This window comes from Gallus gallus, chromosome 3 (assembly GCF_016699485.2).
Source record: "Gallus gallus isolate bGalGal1 chromosome 3, bGalGal1.mat.broiler.GRCg7b, whole genome shotgun sequence".
NCBI classification, from domain to species: domain Eukaryota; kingdom Metazoa; phylum Chordata; class Aves; order Galliformes; family Phasianidae; genus Gallus; species Gallus gallus.
Window position 1 is genome coordinate 66,626,097 of NC_052534.1, and position 22,783 is coordinate 66,648,879.

The window sequence follows — 22,783 nt, forward strand, 5'->3', positions numbered from 1 at the left end:
AAGTGGCTGACTAGAACAGCAAAAGCAAGGAGTAAAAATACCAAACATTGGGTTTTCACTTCCTGAAGGAAGGGAGGCTGAAATCTGGACAGCTGATGTCAGTTATGAATTTCACATCTTTCCTCTCATGCTCATTTTACAGCTCTTTTCTGATGTATGCCCCAAAACCTGTGAGAATTTCCGTGCTCTGTGCGAAGGAGGAGTGATGTCTCCCAGCAGCGGCCAAGAGCTCACTTACAAAAATTCCTGTTTTCATCGGCTCGTAAAACCCGTGTGGATCCAAGGAGGAGGTGCATTTCCAAACGTTCTGAGTAAATCTGGGTCACAGCACAAGTGGGATGGGATGACCAGTGCGGGTTATAGTCCAAGCAGATGTAACCAAACTAAAGCCAATCTCTTATTAAGAGCAGGATAACATCTTAATATATATGAAAACTGGACAGTATTTTCTCCTTTAGCCATCTCACTCTCTAAATAGAGGAAATGTGTAGATAACTTGTTCTTTTTATTATCCAAGACTTCTTCAAAAGATCTTTCACTAAGTACTTAGAAAACTAAATGAAAACATTAAAACACTAGGAATACCCACAGGAAACCATATTACTTGTTTTATTGAGACATTAACTTATGGAGGCATTTAGTCAAGTCTTAGAGCCACGTCAGACATGCTAGTGAGCTGCTTGAGCAGCAGAGCCATGCCTGGAGTCAGGCACTGCGTACTGAGGAGAAAGACACTATGAAGATCTCATAACACAGGCTGTCTGGCACCCTGAGGGAGGACAAGATACAGAGCTGTATCAGAAGAGATTGCCTTCATTACTCACTCCCCTTTGGTCAATCATCTGTCTTACCTACCTGTATTTCTTACCCGTGTTTGCCCTGCTTATTCCAAGTGGGACTGCTCAAATCCATTTTTAGTTTATACTTTGAAGATGTACTTTAAAAGTCCAAAAATATCTAAGCAGCTATCTATGTAGTCCACAAAGCAACCTAAAATTATTGCCTTGCCCATCGGAAATCTTTTTCCATTTCTCTTTTACCAAATCATTTTTCTCAGGCAAGTTAGCAGTATTAATCTGCCATAACATCATAGCTGCATTTTCCCCCTTCCTTGCTCTAACCCACTCACTGCAATCGATGCCCTTCTCCCAGCCTGCCCCTACCTTGGTTGATGCAGTGATTCATGAAAAGTTCTTCCAAAAAGTCTGTTAAAATGTTGGTACTAAAAGAGTAATTTTGGCTTCCCTGGAAGATGGGCAACCCATGCCTCCAAGCTCTGCTGGAGCCACTCAGACAACCCTGAGCCATGCCTGTGATCCACGTGACCTCTGATCATTACTTCCTGTCTCCCCAACAGACATAACTGGGAAAGGAGATGGAGGAGAGTCAATTTATGGTCCCACATTTGAAGGTATGTTCTCTAAATTACCTCACTGCACAAATGTCAAATTTCAACAAAAATCAAGCTGTTTATCCGATCTTACAGAATAACCTTGGGATTTCCCTTCATTTCACTTGAGGAAATAGTTTGATTTTCAGTGAGATTTTGGCTTAAGAACTGACTTGCAGTCTTGGCCCCTGTGCTGGATGCTCAGCTCCACCAGTCCTTTTCCCTGTCAAAATCAGGGCAGAGGGTTACCTGCCTGCCTGCTTCAAACCACAAACACTCACACAGAAGTGGGTTAGCTGCATATCTCCAGGCAGCTGACACCTTTTGCTTAAATGTGTTTAAAGTAATGGAAGTGAGTTGGCTTTAACTTCAGATTTCCTGAATCTCGTGCAGCTTTTAAGGCTTGGGCACATCACAGGCATTGCCACTATTGGTTCTGCAGCTCCAGATGTGAATTACTTCTGAATCCAACTAATGTAGAACACCTATAAAGCTGTGAAAGTTGGGAAATGACAGGCACGAGCAAATTTAACAATAAATGTTCCCCCCTGCTGATAGAAAGTAGTTAGATCTAAAGAAAAAAGAACATTATTACATGCAATATTTAAGAAAAATAACCCATGTAATTGACATAGACATTTGGGATGTTCTGTTTGGATTAAATGCTACCCATAAAGACATTTCAGGTCAGCTAAAGCACTTCTGAAACTGATTTATGTTCTCTTAGGTAAAAGCTTTCTTACTGACAATGTCACTACCAATGTTACATTTGAGCAGGCTGGGCAGCAGCCAGCAGTGAGATCAGAAGTGCCAAGCGTAGCTGAAAACTTTATTTTCAAAGGCAGCAAAGAGCCCGTTTTCACCTCGAGGCTATGGGACCAAGCCAAAGCAGGCTGGAATTGAGTAGCCAGGCGGGTTTGAGCTCTGTTGCCCAGGGCTGTGCTCCTTCTCCTTTTCCTTTAAAAGCTGCGCATTGCTTTTCATCCCCTAGCAAGGTGTTCACTTGGCTATGCCTGTCTATTTTAAGGCTTAGATTGCTTTCCGAGTTCTTCTGCCAAACTATTTACACAGAGGGCAGAGGACAAATATCTCTGATATCTGCAAACAGTGACAGATGCCTCTGTCAGATGGTGAAACTTCTCTGCAAAACTGGGTGGCTGGCACGCCTCCGTTCACTGCAATGCCTGCTGAAATTAATGGGACACAGCTACATTTTACTGTGACGAGCTCAAAGTACTGAGGTAATTACAGAGAATCACTTGGACAGGAGAGCCGTGTCATAGCACAAAGCATTCTAATCCGAAATTAGACTGCTGAAGATATTTTGCAAACCACGAGTCAGCTTTTGGGGAGTATCTATTCAGATAACATTTAATTACCATTTTTATGAATCAGCTTCGGAGAAAGGCACTCAAAAAGGGTGAAAATTATGAAAAAAAAATGATAAAATCTAAATATTTTAATTGGCTTCTTTGCTTGCTTGAGAACTGAATATTAGTGGGAAGACTTTTCAAGGAAGGACATTGGCTCATACCAGACTTCACTCACATGAGACTTGATGAGGGACCTTTGTGGAAAAAGGAAAAGGGCAAGTGGGAAAGAAGGACATGGGAGGTTATGGGAGCTGGAAGAAAAGAGGAACAGCTGAAGCAGTACAGATATTCTGCCTTTTATCCCTGAACTCTTTTCCCAGATGAAAACTATGCCATCCCTCACAAGGGAAGAGGAGTCCTTGGGATGGCTAATAAGGGCCGCCACAGCAACGGCTCTCAGTTCTACATCACCCTCCAGCCGGTTCCCTACCTGGATAAAAAATGCGTGGCCTTTGGGTATGTATGCACAAGCTTGCATCTGCTGCAGCACATAGGTCACCCTAGCTCTGCAGGACATGGAGTCCATGTGATTCCTACGGCAACTGCAACATGGATGTCTCTGGCCAGGGAGAGTATGGATAAGTCACATTTGATGTACCTACTGACACCCTTTTTTCCATTTCTTTGCTCTGGCCTGGCTTGATCAAGCTGGAAAACCCAATGGTAAAGATAAGAGAGCTGCTGGGATCTCTCAAGGACAAAGGCTGCAAAGAGGTGCCTGCATAGCTTGGTGTCAGTTGGAGGTGTGTCCTAATGGTACTGGAGCAAAGCCTCTAGTTTCTGCTCAGCCCCCAATGGCCTAGATAAATAGTTTTTTGAGTGTTTGTCTCAGTAAATTAATGCAGGACTGGCTCTGTTGGGATTCTCAGCTTTTCATAAATGTAATGAGGATGATCATTGCTCTGTGCAGTTTGCTTCAGAGAGAGAAGTCTGCAGTGCTGCTTTCAAGTCACTGTTACAGACAGCATTTTGGAAGGATGTGAAAAGCATGACTGCCTAAGCTACAGAGAACAAGCCAAGTGTGGTGGCTGGCTGGACAGATTTCCAACCCTTGGTGTTTACCTTCCCTTCCTGCCTTGCCACCAGCTGTGTAATCTGGAAGGTGCAGGATCCTTGAGCACAACTGACCTCCGTTACAAGGCTAATCTCTGTAGGACAAGCTCTTTATTAACATATAGAAAAACTGGAAACCATTTTCCCTTGTAGCCATCTCTCTTTCAAAACAGAGGAAAAGTTCAGATAATTTGTACTTCTAATTATCTAAGGCTTTTTCAAAAGATCTTGAAAACTGTAAAGATTGCAAAACATTGGACTATTTTCAGGACTCAGGTTGGCACTGCAAAGGGAGAAAATGAAAGGTATTTCTCAGGGAAACACTTCCAATATCTGTCACTTCTGATAACACCATTTTTTACTTCTTTCTCCCCCAAATTAATGGCCATTTGTAGCTGGGTGCAAGGCTTGTTTCTTTAAATAAATGTAACTGCCATAACTCAGTATTTTCATATCCCCTAAAAAGCTAAATAGCAACTATTTAATCAAGAACCAGTGGTGTTTTTTACACCATTGTGAAGAATAAAGAGCAGAGCCTGCTTGGTTTTGTTATGGTGGCTGCAGAGCTGGCTTCAGGGACGGGGGATACTGCTCAGGCAGCAAAGGTGGATCAAAGCTGCTATTCCTCCCTACTGCAGGCAACTGATTGAGGGCACAGAGGTTCTCCAGCGACTGGAAACCGTACCGACGCATAATGAAAGGCCCAGAGTGGTCTGCAAAGTGACGAACTGTGGGACCTTCCAGCCATGATCACCAACTGGTTTGCAGCAAGGTAGAGCACTGATTTCTGCTCTGCTTTTTACAGACCTCGATGGCTTTCATGTAAGATAAAATAAACACTTCTTGCAAGTGCGAATGTGTTGGAATCGTTATTTTGACTCAGTTTAAAAAGTGTTCATAGGCTGTTAAAAGCACTTTTATATAAGTATAGAGAAAAAAAATGTGAACATAAAGTATAGAAAAAGACTTCTGCCAGTCTACAGTTTCTGGATAATAGCTTAGCATGATTATATAGTGACAGGCAGATACAGTACTGCTGGAATACACCCAGAGGGATAAAGCCAACCAATCTTGGCTAAATTCTGCCTCTACCACCAACCTCCGCACAGCACAGAGTGCAGCTCAGGGCACCACTGTCCAGCATAGCTCTGACTCCAAGTGTAGCCTACATGCTGTAACTCAGATATATCAGAGGAAGGCAGAAAAAATGTTTGCAGGACTGAGGTATCTCTGAATGCCAGACATTTGACCCTGCAGCGACTTCTATGAGCTCAAAGAAACACCCTTGAAATCAGGTTGAGCTACTTCAGGCAACAATGAGAAATGTTAAAACAGGTGTAAGTTTCAAGTAATTTTTGATTCAAGTCATTACTGTCACTAAACCAGAGTAAAATCTTGTTTCTAAAGTTACTGCATGGAAGGAAATTTTAAGGTTACCTGTGGATGAAAATATGTAATACACAACTGATTGCTGGTGTTGATGGTATCATACATGCAAGATGTCTCTGACGACCTGTGCAGAGCCTGGGCACTGACGGTTTCAGCAGGGAATGGCAGAGAAGCACTGAAAGAAGAAAATGAAAACGCAGCCTGGAGAGAGGCCACAAGGAAGCGCACAGGAAGCTAATAGGAAAGAGCAGCAACGCTGAGAGCTGTGTCAGGGCTGTGCAGGCACAGTCAGCTTACCGATCTCTTGCCTGTATTTCTGGCACCACAAGGAGACTATGCTGGGGGAATGACCTTTGCTCCTGCACTGAGCTCTCTGCGTGAGCTGCTCAAATCTGCAAAACAGGGCCAGTTCGAGTTGGGAGAGGTGGAATTAGCAAAGTATGAGGAGAGACCCAGTTTTGTCTGAGCTTAAGACGAGATTTCAGGAAAAGCAGCATTCTAATGCTTCTTTGCTAAACGGGGATGAATTTAACAAATCACTTAGCAAGTTGGTTAACTTAGTGCTTGAAGAGTCCACAGACCTACAGCGATCCCACATGCTTTGAGGGAGCATAATGAACAGCTTAACTTTAGCAAGGGGATTCAGGTTTTTCTTCAGTTATTGTGAGAAACAAAAACCTAAAATATACTGACACGTCTGCAGATGGCTAAGGAGCTGTCAACACATTTTCTTTTATTCTCTAAAGAATTCTGAAACCTATACATAGACAACTGCAGAGGAACTAAGTTAATTAAACTGTCTGGAGAATAATTATTTTTACTTCCAAGTCCTGTGCCAAAGGTGAAAATAAACAATATAAGACCATATATTTCCTGACAAATTACTTTTCATGAGCAGTGCAGAAAATGCTGTGGCAGGGTATAGCTTCAAAACAGTACTGGGATGCAGATCAGCAGCTCCTATTTCTTGCAAGGACTTTAAATCATACGCACATATCTGAAGGTGAAAGAAAAGTCATTTTAGGTCTGCAGGTTATAGACGAAAATTCTGAAAGGACAATCCTTTACGTTCTTATTTGAAGACAAATCATTTGTTACATGTTTGTTTACTTGGCTTCTGCGTTGAGACCTGTCTACAGCAAGCAGACCCCTTACTGAAATACATTCACACGTTCAGTAGGCTGTGTCCAGAGGGTGCAGGAAAAGTTCTCTGCTGCTGTCTGGCTCACTCATGGCAGGTCTGCTCTGCAGCACGGCTGCACCACTGTGTCCCCAGTGTTCCCATAAGAGACTGAGCCAGAGCACAGCGTGTGCCTCAAGTCCAAAGGACCTGACCTGAGTAGCAGTCGGGGCACAGCAACTTGTGCTCTGGAGATGGGCAGTGTTTGGGACCCCACAGGGTAGCAAAGGCCTGCTCACATCAGGCATCAGAAGGCTGATCCTGTGCCAAAGAACACTGATCTGACAGAAAGTACAATGGCTGGATGTACAACATATTGGGTGGGGGACAACAGGTTGGAGTTACGCCACGTGGAAAATGTTATAACAAAAGGAGGAGAGCACAACCAGGACATGTTTTGAATTTTAGGCATAATGATCCTGCAGGCCAGCCACAATTACATTGTTTGTATCAGTCAGGACAGGACAGTCTACCAGCAGAACTGTGGTGAAATCCTTCATCCAGTATTGAGGAGGTCACTTAAAAGAAAGAGTGTGTCCTTCAGCCCTGCTTCTCCAGCTGGTGAAAGTTGGATACACTTGAGGAGGTCTGGGTGATGAACAGTAAAACAGTAAAGGAATAATCTTGTTCATAATGTTAAACTCGAGCCAAAAAGATGTTTTGTACCACATTTTCTTTCGTAACCCACATCTCTGATGGGATGCCTCGTGTTCTTTGAGAGCCTGTCCAGCATAGCATGTAGGTCCCAGCTGCCCAGGAGAAGGGCATAGCTGCCCAGGAGAAGTCCTTCTGCCCCATCTCACCTCTCCCCACTGCCTTCCACTCCTCTTCTTGCACCCTTATGTAATGGTATGAAATATCCAAACACACTTTCGATGGTGTATTTTCCTCGTTAAAACATCAACTGTGTCTTCATGTACACTCGCCACCCTAACCCACTCCATTCCTTGCCACCACCCCAAACTGCAGACACTCCCCCTGGCACCTCTTCAGAAGCCCCGTCATTACATTGTGCTCAGCACTACTGTTGCAGGGTGATCTGCTGAGATTCCTGGGCATTTACTACATTTCAGATGTGCTTCCCTAAAGCAAACATCTGCAGACCCTTAAGTTCTATCCATTTTGCCAAGTACTTCACATATATTTCCAGTAACACAGCGGTTGTATCCTGACATTCAAAGCAGAGGTAAATGCTTTACTAACCACTAAGTATATAACAGTGCAATGAGAAATGAATACACTGATGAGTCTTGTATTTCAAATCCAACAACAACAACCCCAACTGCTGTGGTCCTTCTGACTGTATTCCTCAACAAAGTCCTGAGATGCTGACTGTAAGAAAAAACAGACAAACCACATTTATCACTCACTTGGATTCCTACCAGCCCCAGGATTACAGGACAGACATATTTTCACTCACTTCTGGAGACAAGCTGTAGCTGTAATTCTTGTCCTGACAGCAGTCTTCTGTTTTTATTTATCCACTTTATTTTCTCCCTGTTTTCCACATGTATACACACTGTTTTGTATCAATCACATTTAACATATGTCCTCTTTGTTTTCAGTCTAAAAAGGACAGAAGTTTAGTGTGCTGTCCTCATGAAATGGAACACTGGAACAGGTTGCCCAAGGAGGTTGTGGATGCCTCATCCCTGGAGGCATTCAAGGCCAGGCTGGATGTGGCTCTGGGCAGCCTGGTCTGGTGGTTGGCAACCCTGCACATAGCAGGGGGTTGAAACTCGATGATCATTGTGGTCCTTTTCAACCCAGGCCATTCTATGATTCTATGAAATGCAGGCTGCAGTCAGCATGACGTTTCATGTTAAGCCTCATTAAAACAAAGCACTGTACAAACTGCTGAAAATAGACTTAGTGCCATAACCTTCAAGAATTGCAAAAAAGAGAAAGTCTGAGCTCAAATAATGCCTGATGTCTGGTGAAATCACAGATAACCCAGTGAATCATGTCCAGCAGGATGCCATAGGATATTCTTGTCCTTCACCCAGGGCATGAAAGCCTCTGCAGCACGGCCGGGACGGATGGAGGGCCGTCACAGAAAGCTCCCACCTTCTATGTTTGCAGCATGTGGCAATATCTATTTATGCTGTTCTGTTTCACATGTCATAGCAGAAACACTGTATTTTAATAATGGCTGTGTAAACTCTTTCTTTGCATTTAAAAGCCAGCAATTTCAATCATATTACAGCAGTAACTGGGCTAAGTCACACTGGCACTCCAACAAAAGCATGTGAAGGCTGAAAGGTCACTACCAGTGAGTGTGATTTCTCTACCTTTGTCACTTTCCAGAGTTGAATTCAAAAGCCACTGAAATTCACAGCCAACAAGGTCATAGAATCCTTTGAATTGGAAGAGACCTTTAAAGGCCATCTAGTCCAACTCCCCTGCAATGAACAGAGACGCCACAGACAGATCAGGTTGTCCAGAGCCCTGTGCAGCCTGATCTTGAATGTCCCAGGGAGTGAGCATCCATCACATCTCTCAGCATCTCTTCCAGTGCCTTATTATTCTTACGGTAAAAAATTTCTTCCTTATATCCAATTGAAATCTCCCTTCTTTTAGTTTGAAGCCATTTCCCTTTGTCTTATCACCACATGCCCTGCTAAAGAGTCTGTCCCCTTCCTTCATATAGCCCTACTGAAAGGCCTGTCTAAAGTCTCCCCAGAGCCTTCTCTTCACCAGGCTGAATAGCCCCAGCTCTCTCAGCCCGTCCTCAGAGGGGAGGTGTTCCATCCCTTGGATCAGTTTTGTAGCTCTCCTCTGGATGTGCTCCAACAGGTCCGCATCTACCCTGTACTGAGGACTTCACGCTGGGACACCCCAAGTCATCTCACCACAGCTTCTGAGAGGTGACTGCTTACATTCATTTTCTCTGCTGTTTTCTTTGCAGCCTTTCCCTGGAAGACCCATTTGCAGGAAGGTGATGCATGAGCCATCCCACACATCACATAACAGCTTGGAGAGAAACATCTCCACCCAAATCATGAACTATCAGTAGCCCACCAGAGCTTTCCAGAGCTCACGACAGGTGGCTCATCTTAAGATTTCGACGTTGCTCTGGTCTCTCGGCAATGTAACACCAGCTGGCAAGAAAGGAGAATGGAAGATTAAGTTTATAGGTTTAGTTGGCAGCTTCTTCCTAGTTATTGTGCAACTCAGCTCATGCTTAAGAGAAACAGCAGAATCTTCCTGATGTAATGCGTCTCATTCATCTCTCCTTTCACCCCTGGCTTGGCTCTGGGGTGGCACCCCTTGGCACCTTGGCACCCCTTGGAGCTCTGGCTTGGCTCCCCTGTGTTAGAAACAGCTCTGGACGTTTGCCTGTGCCGGCACGGCACAAGATGTTGAGGCGGATGTGCAGTTTTATTTGCAGACTGCACTGCTGACGACATACGTTGATACAATTTGCTTTATGAAGAAAAAAAAAAAAAAGGCAAGGGGAGGGGGGGGGGTTGGATGGACACTTTCTGTCAGCCTCTCATAGCCCCGCGCCTGTGGGAGGGAGTAGCGGAGGCCCCTCCAGCCAATCAGCGCTCGCCGCTCAGCGGACCAGGGGGCGTGGCCATCGCAGGGGGCGGGGAGGCGCTCGGGCACCACGTGACGCGCGGGAAACGCTCCCGCCGAGCAGCGGGGAGGGATGGGGGGTGGGTATAGGAAGGGGGGGGGCGCGATGGGACCGTGTCACCTCCCCGGCAGGGGGCGGGGTCGGCTCGCTGGGGTGCCGCCCACGTGACGCGGCGGCGCTCGGAGGGTGCGCGGCGGCGGGCGGGAGCGGATCGGGGAGAGGGGAAGCGCTGACGGGCGGGAGTTGCCGTTCCTCGCTGTGCCGCCGCCATGGGCCGGAGAGCCGCGCTGCCGCTGGCCGCCCTTTGCTTCGCTTCAGCGCTCTGCGGGCTGGCGGTTGGGAGCGGTTGGGAGTTCGCGCTCAGCAACGACGCGACTGTGGGTGAGTGCCCCGCGCCCTCTCCTCTCGCCCCCCTCCCCCAACCCCCCCGCCTCGGACGGCCGTTGACGGGGCAGCCCCTCCTTCCCTGCCCCCGTTGTCCCCTGGCGTGCCGCCCGTTGCGCGGGGCGGGCCGGCCCGGAGCCGCTTCTGCGGGCGGCGGCGGCTCGCCGCGCGGAGAGCCCGGCGGAGCGGCCCGTTAGCGGGGTTGCGGCTGAGTCACGGCGGCGGCTCCTGTCCGGGAACTCGGCGCTGGCCGGGCTGCGAGCGGTGCTGACGTCACCGGGGCCGCGCTCCCGCCGCCGCTCCGTGCGCTCGGCGGGGGCCGCCGGGGAGCGGAGGTCGCGGTCCGCGCGGTGCGGCGGGAGAGGGCGGTGTGCGCCCGAGGCGCGCGGCACGCCGCCTGCTGCGGGGAGCGGCGGTCGCCTCGCCCGCTCCCGGGCTCGGAGTTCGCTGTTCCGCTGCAGCTCGTTCTCAGAGTGAATAACTCAGCTGGCAGCGCGCTCTCGAAACCTTTAGTTTTAAAAAGAATCCGGGCTCTCTCGATCCCTTAGTTTAGAAAACGCGTTCCTCCCCCGCGTGAGTCTGGCTTGGAAGGGAAACCAAAAGCCTCAGAGCACGCGGTGCCGGCCGGCTGTGCTACATCGCCTGCATACCCGTGAGGGCTTCCCCCGGTTCTGTCGGGATGGGTGCTGCCTCATTGCCCGCTGCCCAGAACTATGAGTGAACGTCATTATTTTCCTTCTGAAATCCGTGATTAAGGAGTAGCCACATCGCTGTCGAAGTGGTTCAAGCGCTGTCTTTCGAAGGAGGACGGGGCAAGGCTATTGCATACCTCTTTGGTAGGAAATAGCCTGATCCTGCCGCATCCAGCAAGGGCAGCGGTATCCAGGCACAGATCCAGTTACCAGAACACTGAAGTTAAAGAGCTGGTGCATTTCTGGTTGTTATCTGGATTGCCAAAAGTCTGTGATTAGCCAAATTCCCTTTGCTGGGGAGCAGGATGGGGGAAAAGCAAAGGGTCACCACCCATCGGTTCATGGAGCGGATAGTATGATCTTCAAGGAGTTGGAGGCTGCAGTGGTTTTGGGGTTGCTTTCTTCTTTTCTGAGCCTGACGACTGTGACTAAGCCTTATTCAAAGCTAATGTACTGAAATTGGAGATTGGGGACGGAGTTGATTTGATCCAGATACTGGATGTGTTGACATTGTGGTTTTAAGGCTACAGCTTTGGCCCGAGATTGACATTAAAGACGCAGATGGACTGGTTGGGTGGCTGGCTTCTGCTGTGATCAAAGCAGGGATAGACTGACTTCTGCCTGCCTTTATATGCATTGGTGTGTGACGTCCTTTAAGCTCTTGCCTTCATTTCCCTTTTGCTGCTTGTTTTTAGTAGCCAGCTGTATTACTTAACAGAGAAACGCAATCAAAAATGAACAGAGCTCCTCATTTGAGGTTTTAATAAGGTTCTGCAATATAAACTTAGTGGGCTTTGGTAGTTTCATTAGAGTCATATATTGTTGTTGTTTGGCCAGATTCACTGTTGTTAGGTTACTTGAGGCATAACCTTGATGTATACGTGAGGTCTGGTTTTGGGTTATCAGTAGCGCCGTGAAGGAAATGGAAATGCTTTTGACAAGATAGAAACTGTAACTTTTAGGAGCAGTTGGCTCAATGTGAAAGATCGTGCCTTAAAATGGGAGATCTACAGGTGAGAATTTACACCTCTAAGAACTGTTTCCATGGGTGAGCTCATTCTTCTTACAGGGATTGCTTTGTCCTAATCACTGTATCTGTTTTTTTTCTTGTTGTTTTTTTTTTCCCCAGACATCTGTGGAAATATTTCTACGTGTAGTTCGTGTATTGGTAATGACACATATGAAACAGGCTGCGAGTGGATCAGGTGTAACGGTAAGGAGGACTGCACAGTGCAGATCCCTTAACCCAACTAGATCTCATGTCTTTATGTTAACGTTCACTGCTGCGAATAGGTTGTTCTGTTTGATAACCTAACAGCATTAACTCATAACTTGCATCTGTCGCTGAGCAGATTTGAAGTTCTTATGAGGAGACTCCTGAAAATGTTGAAAATTATCCTAAATTTGTAAGGCTTCTGATTTAAGTCTGTGCTGTTGATTAGCTAATGTTTTCTAGATGGTTCAGAATGTTGATAGAGCAAACTAGCTGCTTGTCTTCTGCTGTGAAGGAGTCGGGAGTGGATTGTGAGAGGCAGGTGTGTCCTGGTGCTGCAGTCCCTACTGAGGTTGTCATAGAATCATAGAATGAATCATTAGAATCATAGGATGGCCTGGGTTGAGAAGGACCACAATAGTTATTGAGTTTCAACTTGCTGCTATGTGCAGGGTCGCCAACCACCGGACCAGGCTGCCCAGAGCCACATCCAGCCTGGCCTTGAATGCCTCCAGGGATGGGGCATCCACAACCTCCTTGGGCATGCCATAGAGGTCTAATCACAGCCTAATCACAGCCACTACTCCGGAACTGGAAAGGAGTCCATTAAATGAGATTAGTCTTAACTAAGTAGTGTTCCTAGAACTATGAATTGTGTCCCACCGAAAGGGGTGTGGTAGAGCCCCCAAAATGTAAAGCATTAGCTAGCTGCATTCAGAGCTTTCTTTCCATGTTATAGGGAAGATGAGTATAAATACATTTAGGTGACCTCTGGTCCTCTCTTGTTGAGTTGACAGAGCTGTTGTTGATAAAGTCACATGAGGACCACAGCTTCTCTAAGGAGAATTATTTGTGCTTTTAAAATGAGGTGGATATAGACAAAATGATTTGAGCAGAGAATGGCTTGGCTGCAGTAATCATACTCTAGAAAGGTAGTATATGAAAGCCAAGCTGGTTCAGAACTGATGAAAAGAAGTCTGGATGTTGCTTGTCCAGTAGAGGCATTTTTACAGGAAGATGCTCTCAGAAATCCTACATGTGTTGTCTGACCAGCAGGCACACATGCAGATCTCTCAGCTGTGTGAAGTAACTCCTTTGAGGAAAGGATAAAATCTGAGGCAAGGGAGAAGGGTGCACAGATAGCAGATAAGCTACTAACGTCTTAATGTCAAGGATCTATTGAAGAGCTGGAGCTAAGTTTTTCACTGCGTGTAGAATTCCTAAGACAGTAAGGATTTATGTTGTTCCTGCAGATAGGAAGTATTTACCTTACTGTCACAAATAGTAGAAGAACTGGTTAATTCTATAGGCCCTAAGGGAGAAGAACCAAGCTATTCCGTTAGAGAGAAATAGTGTTTAACCAAGGAAGTGTATTGCTTAAATGTGACAGAGTAGCTGTAGTGAAAGAATATATTAACCTCTGTAATTTTTAATCAATAATATAATAGTGAGGTCGTGTAAATGGCATTGGTTTTAATGTTATCCTGGCTAGCAGATGGTGTTTGGTTTATCCTGAGAATGATTTCTTAGTGTTTAAGGACAAGCTCTAAATGCTATCTTCTAAATTCTGCTGATTTAAATACTCTTGTTTTTACAGATTCACAGATGTGTATAAATGGAACAGAAGCAACTTCTGAAGCATATAAGAGTTGTACATCTGAAAAACAATGTTCATGTGAGTATTTAAACAATATGGGAACTAAATATCTGAAGTCTAACAAGTCTCGTTTGCACCTCCTTAATTTGTTGAACTTTAATGCCTTGTACAATTTACATATGATTGTGCAAGTATGTAAATAAGCCCTTTGCTTCCAGCTTAAACCTATGATATGATATTAAAATACACAGTTTTATTGTGCATTCAGTTACTGCTGCTGCTGTTGCTTCAAGAAGCTTGACATATTTGAGTAGACAAGTCTGTTTGCCTACTGCCTTGGTTTCTTAGGTTGAAATTTCCTATTAGGTATAGTCTCACCTACTTGGAAGTGCTTTAAAGATGTTAAGGAGCTCCTTAGTATCTTAAAGAGAGTGAGCTTCATTTTAAACAAAGTGTTTCACGTACTGAATCAGCACTTCATCTGAGACGTAGTGAATGGGAGGGAAATGAATAGCAAACCTGCTTTGTTAACTTCAGAGCTTCATGCAGTCCTGAACCGCAGGGTCTGGGTTATAGAACTGCACACAGAACCTTCATGCTGGGCACGTGTTTAGTTGCTTACGTACTTCGTGCTTTTCATTAATTTGTGCTTTCTGTGCAAGGCGGATTTGTGGTCTATGAATGATTTAGATTACATCTAGAACTTTGCTTTTGTGGAAGTTGCCTAATCTTTCTGAAAGCTGACAAGAAATAGATTTTAAAATAGAATTTTCTGGTTTTAAGACATGGGGCAGAAAATGAAAAATTTGCAGTGCTGTTGTCTAGATTGGTTCAAGAGTACTGCTGGAAGAGGCTGACTCACACCAATGGAGATGAAGCTTTCATGTTGCTTCTGGTGGTAGTGGCCAGTCAGAAGTAATGCTGCTGGGATTGGACCTCTGTGTTATTTCTAAAACTGTAACAACTGCTCCTTAATCAGTGGAAAAGTCCAAAGTACCGGTTTTTTCAGTGCTTTCCAAAAATAGCATGCTATTAAAATGCTTTGTTGTATACCTAAGAGTAGCATTTCTACCATCTGTTCGTATTAAACCTTGTAGTGAGGCTACTGGGATGTTGCGTTCAGTTTCTGCGTATTCAAGGATATTTAATTGTAACCTTTAGTAGAGAATCTGACCTGGTATCAGAGGAACCTGTATACCTCATCAGCTCTCCATTATCCAAAGCAGCAGAAAACTGGTGTACCCTGAGTAGTGTGACTTGTATGGTACAGCCTGTATCATGTTACATCTGGCCTAGTTTTGTGCATGGGAGCTGGCAGTGAGCAGTGTTGCCATGGGAGCACTGGGCTGTATGTGGGCAGGGTGATAGTAGGCTGATAGTAGCGTCATGTAACTGTCCAGTAGCTGTCTCCTGCCCAGCTTCTCTTCTTGGTCTCTGCTCATGTAGCCCAGTCAGGCTGGAGGAGCGATGGACGTGGACCAACTGGTGACAGTCCTCTGCAAGTCAGCTAGAATCAATTGGCTGTAATGTGGGTGGCTGAGGAAAGTAAGATGGCAGCTCTGCTCACCAGTCTCTACTCCCCAGCTATGATTGATTCTTCCAGCTGAGTATTGTGTTTTAACAGAAGAGTTAAATTAGCATTGCCCATTGTTAATGGGGAGACATAGGAGATTTTTTTTTTTTATAATGAGACAGTGTTACGGTTCAGCACTACATTTTTGGGGGTTGAAATAGAAAAACATTAAGGTAGACCTAAGCTGACTTGATGCAAGTAGAACCGAAGAGAGTGCTGATTCTGGTATACCCACAGTGTCTCTGTAGAATCAGGCTGCTTTGGTTTCCTGCTGTGCAGAATTGCTTCAAGATGCTGAAAAAAATAAAATTAATGAATTCTAAAGGCTTCTGGACGTAGTGGTATTTTGGCAGGAAGTTTGCTGAGTCATGAGTGTTCACAGTGTTATCAAGCAGCAGGTTAGATGAGCCGTCCACGTGGGATTAGCTCGGATAATGCAGTAAATTGTAGAAAGTTCTTCACTAGGATTTTTACACCTGTACTAGCAACAGCCCTCAGAACAGACAGCTTTAGTTAAATTTTCAGATTCTTGAGGGTGTCCTACTCACCACCCCCACCTCTGGATTCAGCTGTCTAACTGCTCTGATTTCTAGTTGGCCTTGATAGGTCAGATTCACTCACACCTCCAGAGAGGCACAGAAGCAGTACTGATTTCCTAGTTGGCTACTGCATAAAACCTGTGCAGTTTGCTCATGCAGTAGGGCTGCTTTCCCTTTGGTTTGCTTTGAGGAATCTTAGTTGATGTAGTCAACAGGGATGTTGTACGCAAGTTTGCACCATGAGGTTGAACGCTGAACTGCCTGTGACAATTTTATTCATCTATTCATTTCAAGCAACTCGTGCTGTTAGTGTGCTGTTTGTAATTTCAGACCAGAAGTGCAATAGCATTCAGTGTTATATATATGAGTCCCTAGAGCTCACTCTGTTACTACTGTCTAGTTAAAAGCTGTCATTAATGTTTTTAATGCCACTTTTTATTCTTTCATAGCTGCTACAGCCGTTCCTTTTTTTAATGCTACTACGCAGCCTTCCAATACTACGGCATCACCTTCCAATGCTACTACAGCGTCTTCCAATACCACATCCGGTTCTGTTACCACAGCTCATGCTACTACAGGTAATATGAAGAAACGTGACCTGGGGAGGCGATGAGTGAATGTATGGGATTGCTTAGTGAACAGCTGAGGGAGCTTGAAAGTGTAGTGCCAGTGCTAATGCACTATGCATTGCTAAGATTGCTTCTCTTGTCCCTTGTAGAATGGCAGTAAGCTAGGACTTAGTGAATGAAAAAGAGAACAAGGGATTTTTTTCCCTGCAGATAGCTGTGGTAGCGTGGCTGCTTAACATCTGAGGTATGAAATACATAAACGACTCCAAGGCCTGGAGGAAGTGAACTGTATAAACTGTAACAGTGAAAGTGTTTCCTTCCAATATTGTCTCAGTGGTAATTGAGTTACATTAGTCATTTCCACTAATAATGAGTTTTTACAGATTGGCTTTTTGTTTCTCAATCCAGAAACTTTTGTTTTCCCACATGCTAGTGTCTTAACAGTGACGTTCTAAAAATCTTATCTTTGAAAGCATCTACTGCCTGAAGTAGCTGGGAGGTAACTACATTTGGTGCTTGAGGACGCTCACAACAGCTTACAGCATACGGTGTCAGCATACAGCGAGGTGACATTTAGCTTTGAGCAAAAGAACAAATGCTGGCACTTATCCCAGGCACATAGTGGAATACTCATTAGTTGTTAGTTATACTAATCTTGTGGGGTGGGAAAGGTCAGAGACCTATAATTCTGTTTTGATAAACAAAGAACTGTTAGGAGACAGTTTACCTACAGGTGAGTGTTCACACATTCCAATGATGACGTTGGTCGTTAATGAATTTTTGGGGAGAAGCGTTCAGTATCATGTATTTATCTCCTGGCTAGAGGTACTACATTTAAGTATTTCTTAAGTACAATAAGTACTGTTTCTAAAGGCTAGTGATTGAAAGTCCTTTGCCTTGATGCAGCTGTCTTGTTGGTATGTGAATAAGAAACATTTATTTTTAAAAGTGTTTTTTATTGAAGTGAAAAATCACTGATACGTGAAGAACCTTGACATATTTGGATAACAATCATATGGTTAGGCTGTGATCCTTCCTCCAGAAAGCTGGCTTAATGCCACGCAGCTGAACATCTAAATTGTGTGGGGTACAGTCTGAGATCAAAGCTTATTCTCATTGAAGCCAAACAAGACAAATCATTTATGTAAGAACTCACATATTTGCAAACTTTGCTCTTGAAGCTTACGGTATGTGCACACTGTCTGAACTTAAGTTTTCTCTCAAACAGCTCCAAACATCACCAATGCCACTACACATGCTCCTGCATCTACAACTCCCATTACTTCAGCTGCCAAAACAACCAGTGTTCCAGGTAATGGCTATTATTAGTGTACTTGAAACATAAACTACTTAGTATTTCTGTTAATTGAGAAGTGTTGTCTTGAAAGATGCTTAGCTTTGTGCCTAATTTAATTTCGTTGAAGTGACATAGCAAGGTAACAGCCTGTGCAGCAAGGCTAGTTGATGAGCCATTCAGTGTCAGAAACACGTTGGTCAAACTGTATAAACTGGCCACTTGGTGATAGCATGACTGGAAGTTGCTTGTGAATTCAGCTGCAGGAGTTATTTTGAAAGCTCTTCTTTTATCTTGCAGCGTAATAATAGAATGCCTTTATTAAAAAAAAAAAAGACATCCAGTGATGGTAATAAGTAACTTGTAGTATTCTATTCCAGCAGCTGCCCTGGATATGCTGTTTCATGAGAAGTTCTAATAAGGTGAAGCCCTTTAAAAGCAGATGGCTGTTGCTTCTAGATTCATGTGTTGTGGCTTCAGCTGGCTTCTTTACTCCATGAATTATGCTTACGGTAGATGGCAGATGATGTGAATTTAGGCAAAAAAGTTGGAACAAGCAGGAAGGTCTGGAAAATACGTTTTCACTGACGTATACAATATTATGCTTTTATGGAAAGGAAGAAGACTTTTAGTACTGAGGTCCAGAGCAGTCTGGCAATAACAGCTAGTCTTTTTGCAAACACTACTTAATTAAATGACAGTATCACTTGCCAGCAGCTGCGTTTAGCCATACCTTTACTTTTATTTATGATGTTTGGATGTTTTGTCTGAGGAATCTGAAGTACAAGGAAGCCACTGCTGAAATTGCTTAAACTGTAAGCCTTGTGAACTCTAACTGCAATCTGTTGTTCGGCAGGTACGAATGCTACTGTGACTCCTGCACCTTCTTCACGCAAGTCTACATTTGATGCTGCCAGTTTCATAGGTGGAATTGTCCTTGTTCTGGGTCTGCAGGCTGTTATTTTCTTTCTGTACAAATTCTGCAGGTCGAAAGACCGAAACTATCACACACTTTAGGACCTGTCACTTCATAATGGACTAGTAGCTCGATACCTGTAGTTCACTGAACCAAAATCTTTTCTGTTGCTCATGGAAGACAGCAGTTCATAATACCCTTTGTATCTCTAAAAGAAGACTTGGAAAGAATATTTTTGCAACATTGTACTTGGCAAGAGGTAATGTGAATCTCTCCAGCAGGTTTACTTGCAATATTCTGCATGGGTTCTAATGGCTGTCTTTTCTTTAGTGGCTGCTGCTGTGGGACTTTTTTTGATATGCCAAATGTAAACATTCAGAGATTCTTATTCAGTGGTGGCACTGTCTTGAGTAGATAATCTCATGACTTATTGTGAAGGCTAATTTAATCAACATTTGATAAAGTATCCCTTCAGTTTTATCGAGAGGTGACTGACTTCAGGGAGTGAAATACCATTTATACTAGCTTGTAACTCGCACAGTGTGCTGCTAGAAAGGTAGGCAAAATTGTAGAAGTAGATAATGTCTTAGTGGAATCAAAAACCCAGATAGATACTTATTTTTTTTACACGGGAAAGAAAGATTGCTAGATGAAATACCGCATTCCAAACTGAAATCCTGCGCCCTTTCCAACTAACGCTGAAGGTGGAGAGGACGTGGATGGGATAATTCTCGTAAAGAGGAAATGAAAACTAGTGCCTTAAATGACTGAAAATTAGTAGGCTGCAAAAGTGTCCCACTTATCTCAAAGAGAAGTCAAATATTTAGGTACTAGCTTTATATAGGAGAACAGAAACTTGAGTATGTGTGATTGAGCATTCCAGTTTCAGAATCTTTACACTGAATAACTGGCCCTTATTGACTGTTTCTGAGGGTGAGGGAGCATGGTACAGTAATGTTCAGCTACAAGCTAGCTTTAAGTTGTTTACCTTTTTTGTTCTGACATGCAAAGGCCAACCATAAAACTGAAGTGATAGAGTTCAATGTACTGTTCACTCCCTGTTTAAAAAGGCAACAATTTGCATTTATACTTGAAATAGTGTTTAGGGAAATCCTGACTTTTTTTCTTGTTCTTAAGCTTACTTGTTAAAACTTAATTTCAATTCTTTTTAACCTTTGTGTGTGTCTGCTTGCTGCAGGAGCTATTCAAATTAATCAGAGGATCTGTGATTTGATTTGAGTCAGGATTGCTGTCCTGGTACCGCCAGGACTGTTTCTTTTCCCCAGCCTCATTCCTGCTATCAGTTTTGTATGACCTTGCAGTGAACTGGTTAAGGAAATCTGTTCAGCCAAATGCTATTTTTTTTTTTAACTTGGCTGGATCACCCCTGTGATCTGAGAGTAAGCAAAGGTATGTCATTGCCAAAGTAGATTACGCAAACACTTTCAAGAATAAGCCCACAGGAAAAACTGAAGTACAGATAAAATGAAGCAGGGGTATAGCACATGATAGTAGCTTTTGATGATACCCCTTGATCATCGGTTTCAGGGTGATCTGTAATACTGTCTCACTAGCTCTGATCTGACTAGAATTTGGCACCAGTGCAATGAGAGGATAACATTAATGCAGGTAACCGTCACGGTAGTGTAGCTTAGGTATTAAACAAATTGTTTGCAAATTACTGAAGTGCACAATTGCATTTTGGTGTTCTTCTGGTTCGAATGACGTTATTTCTGTTGTGCTGCATAGAAAACTCAAATTACTATAAAAACACAAAATGTATTCACGAGTACTGTATTTTCGAGTTCATGAGCTTGTGGTTTTCTAAACAAAACTAAGACAATCAGCTCAGGTTCTTTGAAACAGAAGTGAGCAGCCAGCTTCCAGCAACTGCGTGTGTGGGTTAGATGGTATAACCTTGGCCTTATTGTGAAATCATTTAATCTGCCCTCTCCTTATCTCGGAACTATTTTATTACATGTTTAAAAAGATATCCATGAGCTTGTATTCTGTGCTTTGAAGTGAACAAAATACTCTTCTACGGTGTGACAATTCTCAGCTCAGCAAAGCAAACTGTATTCCTAGTACATATATATCTATTTGGCCTCCAAGGGCTATCTTTTGGGAAAACTTGCAGGAAAATGCTACAGAACACTTCATAGCATGGAAGACTTTGCTGCAAAAGCATTGCTCTGTAAAATGTTGCTAAAATGCTTATTCATGGGCTATGCTGATTCTGATTTAAGTTGTAAAATATGTCGGTAAAGCAAACTAAAGTAATTTTTCAAGTGCCTTAAAATTGCTTAATCTTTATGCCTCAAATTTTATTTAAAAGGGTAGAATGAATACCTTGCCTTAGTTACTAAAGTTTTCTTGGTGCCAGCAGTTGCTACTTTCCAATACTTTAGGTAACCCAGGGTTTTTGATGTGTACAGATGCCAGTCTCAAAAACTCAAGCTCATACTGCATCGATTCAGTCGTGTACTGGAAGGCCTGCACTGCACGTTGGTTGCTTGTTAGCCTTGCCAACAAGGTGTAATCCACAATTGACAGAGTTGTGGCTTCGGCTTTTCTCATTCAGTTGTCTGGGGGAGGGAAGGCTGGATTATACATCGTCACCGTGTGCTTGGCTGTCTCACTATAAAAAATGAATTGCTCCTTTGCGAAACTGCAGTATCAGCTAATCTGTGCTGTGTACTAGCCAATAACCTGAAGTAATAACTTGCAATTTTTTCTCGGCCTTGTGTTTTGAAGTGGAAGGTAGCTCATAGATCTGTAGTTGTATTTGCCCCTGAATCAATTTTAGGCACTGAACTGTAGTGACTCTTCAAGTTACCTGGCTTTTTCCTGAAGCCAATTGTGCAAGTAGCAAGCTGTTATCTTATGAATGTTCTTTGCAAGTGTTGCTGTAAAAGTTTGTTTTGTCTTCAGTGGAAGAAAACTGAAACAGTTGTAATCACAAAACCAAATTGATAAATAAAATCTGTTGAATGGAATTTTACTTGTAAACTTTCTTTCATGTGAGCATGACCGTCTGCCAAGTTTCTGGAGATAAGAGCTGTTTTCTATGGCAGTTGAACACTGAGGAAAGCAGAGGAGTGAAAAGTTTGACAAGTTAAGCTTGCTCTCTGCAATAGTTTTAAGTTAGCTCTTGGTGTGTGCAAAATATCAATTGAGAATTTAGAATGGTCTTCACAAAATATTTTCATTTTAGGTCATGTTTTCTATGTTAGGTTAACCATTTCCTTGCCTCGAAGCTAAACCACAGCCATGTGATTATTACGTGTTCCATTTGTGGCAACGTGCTAGTCTTAATGCCTAATGCTCCACTTTCCCATAGCTACAATACTTGCCAGACTTTAAGGTGAAGAGGGGCTGTGTTGTGTGGCACCAGGCAAGCTCTTAATAATGATCCTCTACATCGTAGCATTTGTTCGTGTTAAGATCCCCAGTTTTCATAAAACAAAAGGCATTGCTCCGGACTTTCTCTCCTAATTACATACACAAAGACGAGTGTTTGCTAGGAAATAATTGTCAGAGTATGCTTGAAAAAGAGAACTGAGCGTGTAGTTATGTAGTCACACACTAAAACTGAGCAGCTCTGAGTGAACCAACCTCGGTAGTTTGACACCATGACTTCAGTGGTTTTGAGTCATGAATGTGTCACAAGGGTAGTACTGGCATAATTCAGTCTGTTGTGAGAAATCTTCAAAAACTGAAGTACTTGTGTTTCTGGGAAAGCTCTGTGGAAGTGGAGGAAACCTGGAGTTCGCCAATGGGTTTAAAATTATTACACCTTCCAGAGAACCATCCATTATATTGTGCAACTGGGGACTGTATTACGTTTTTGTTACAATGCAGCAATGAAAGCTTATGTGGGATTACTTATCCCTGTAGCACCAGCCTCCTTACTGCTTTTCTTGGAGGGAGCTCTTCCCTAGGTGGAGCGTTCATTCAAAACACATATTTGAATCACCTTTGAATGTAGCTCTGTTGAGTTCCAAAAGAAGTGTTTTATCAATACCCTGCAATTATCCT

The 22,783-nt window shown here is 43.7% G+C and overlaps 2 protein-coding genes and 1 long non-coding RNA gene across 20 annotated transcripts in view; 2 read left to right on the forward strand and 1 right to left on the reverse strand.

Annotated features, from left to right (window-relative positions):
* PPIL6 (peptidylprolyl isomerase like 6) overlaps positions 1-4,672 on the forward strand; it is a 15,135-nt gene extending 10,463 nt beyond the window's left edge. For 10 of the 17 annotated variants that reach the window (XM_046939636.1, XM_040698358.2, XM_040698361.2 and 7 more), the window contains 4 exons: positions 143-311; positions 1,358-1,411; positions 3,084-3,219; positions 4,455-4,672. In XM_046939636.1, coding sequence (XP_046795592.1) covers positions 143-311; positions 1,358-1,411; positions 3,084-3,219; positions 4,455-4,566 — 471 coding nt within the window. In that variant the 3' untranslated portion in view covers positions 4,567-4,672. The remainder of the gene's footprint in view (positions 1-142; positions 312-1,357; positions 1,412-3,083; positions 3,220-4,454) is intronic. The other 7 variants (XM_046939638.1, XM_040698360.2, XM_040698362.2 and 4 more) reach the window with 1 other exon arrangement.
* On the reverse strand, positions 587-9,908 carry LOC121110446. 2 transcript variants are annotated; one of them, XR_006938979.1, is made up of 3 exons: positions 7,806-9,908; positions 5,503-7,717; positions 587-5,380 (listed from the first exon to the last, which is right to left on the reverse strand). It is a non-coding gene; the product is annotated as an uncharacterized LOC121110446 (long non-coding RNA). The 2 variants fall into 2 exon arrangements; XR_005858896.2 differs by having other exon boundaries at positions 5,503-5,597; positions 6,091-9,908.
* A 262-nt stretch (positions 9,909-10,170) lies between these two features.
* CD164 (CD164 molecule) lies at positions 10,171-21,741 on the forward strand. Its single transcript, XM_015284561.4, has 6 exons — positions 10,171-10,349; positions 12,174-12,257; positions 13,855-13,932; positions 16,416-16,544; positions 17,764-17,847; positions 18,686-21,741. The coding sequence occupies exons 1-6, from the start codon at positions 10,238-10,240 to the stop codon at positions 18,844-18,846; spliced, it is 648 nt and encodes a 215-aa protein (XP_015140047.1). The 5' UTR covers positions 10,171-10,237; the 3' UTR covers positions 18,847-21,741.
* Positions 21,742-22,783: the final 1,042 nt, after the last annotated feature.

Bases quoted from the DNA above. Each gene is read 5' to 3' on its own strand.
- CD164 (XM_015284561.4), top strand. From the start codon at position 10,238: ATGGGCCGGAGAGCCGCGCTGCCGCTGGCCGCCCTTTGCTTCGCTTCA. The intron at 13,933-16,415 runs GTGAGTATTTAA...ATTCTTTCATAG, and splicing joins ATCTGAAAAACAATGTTCAT to CTGCTACAGCCGTTCCTTTT. The intron at 16,545-17,763 runs GTAATATGAAGA...TCTCTCAAACAG, and splicing joins CACAGCTCATGCTACTACAG to CTCCAAACATCACCAATGCC.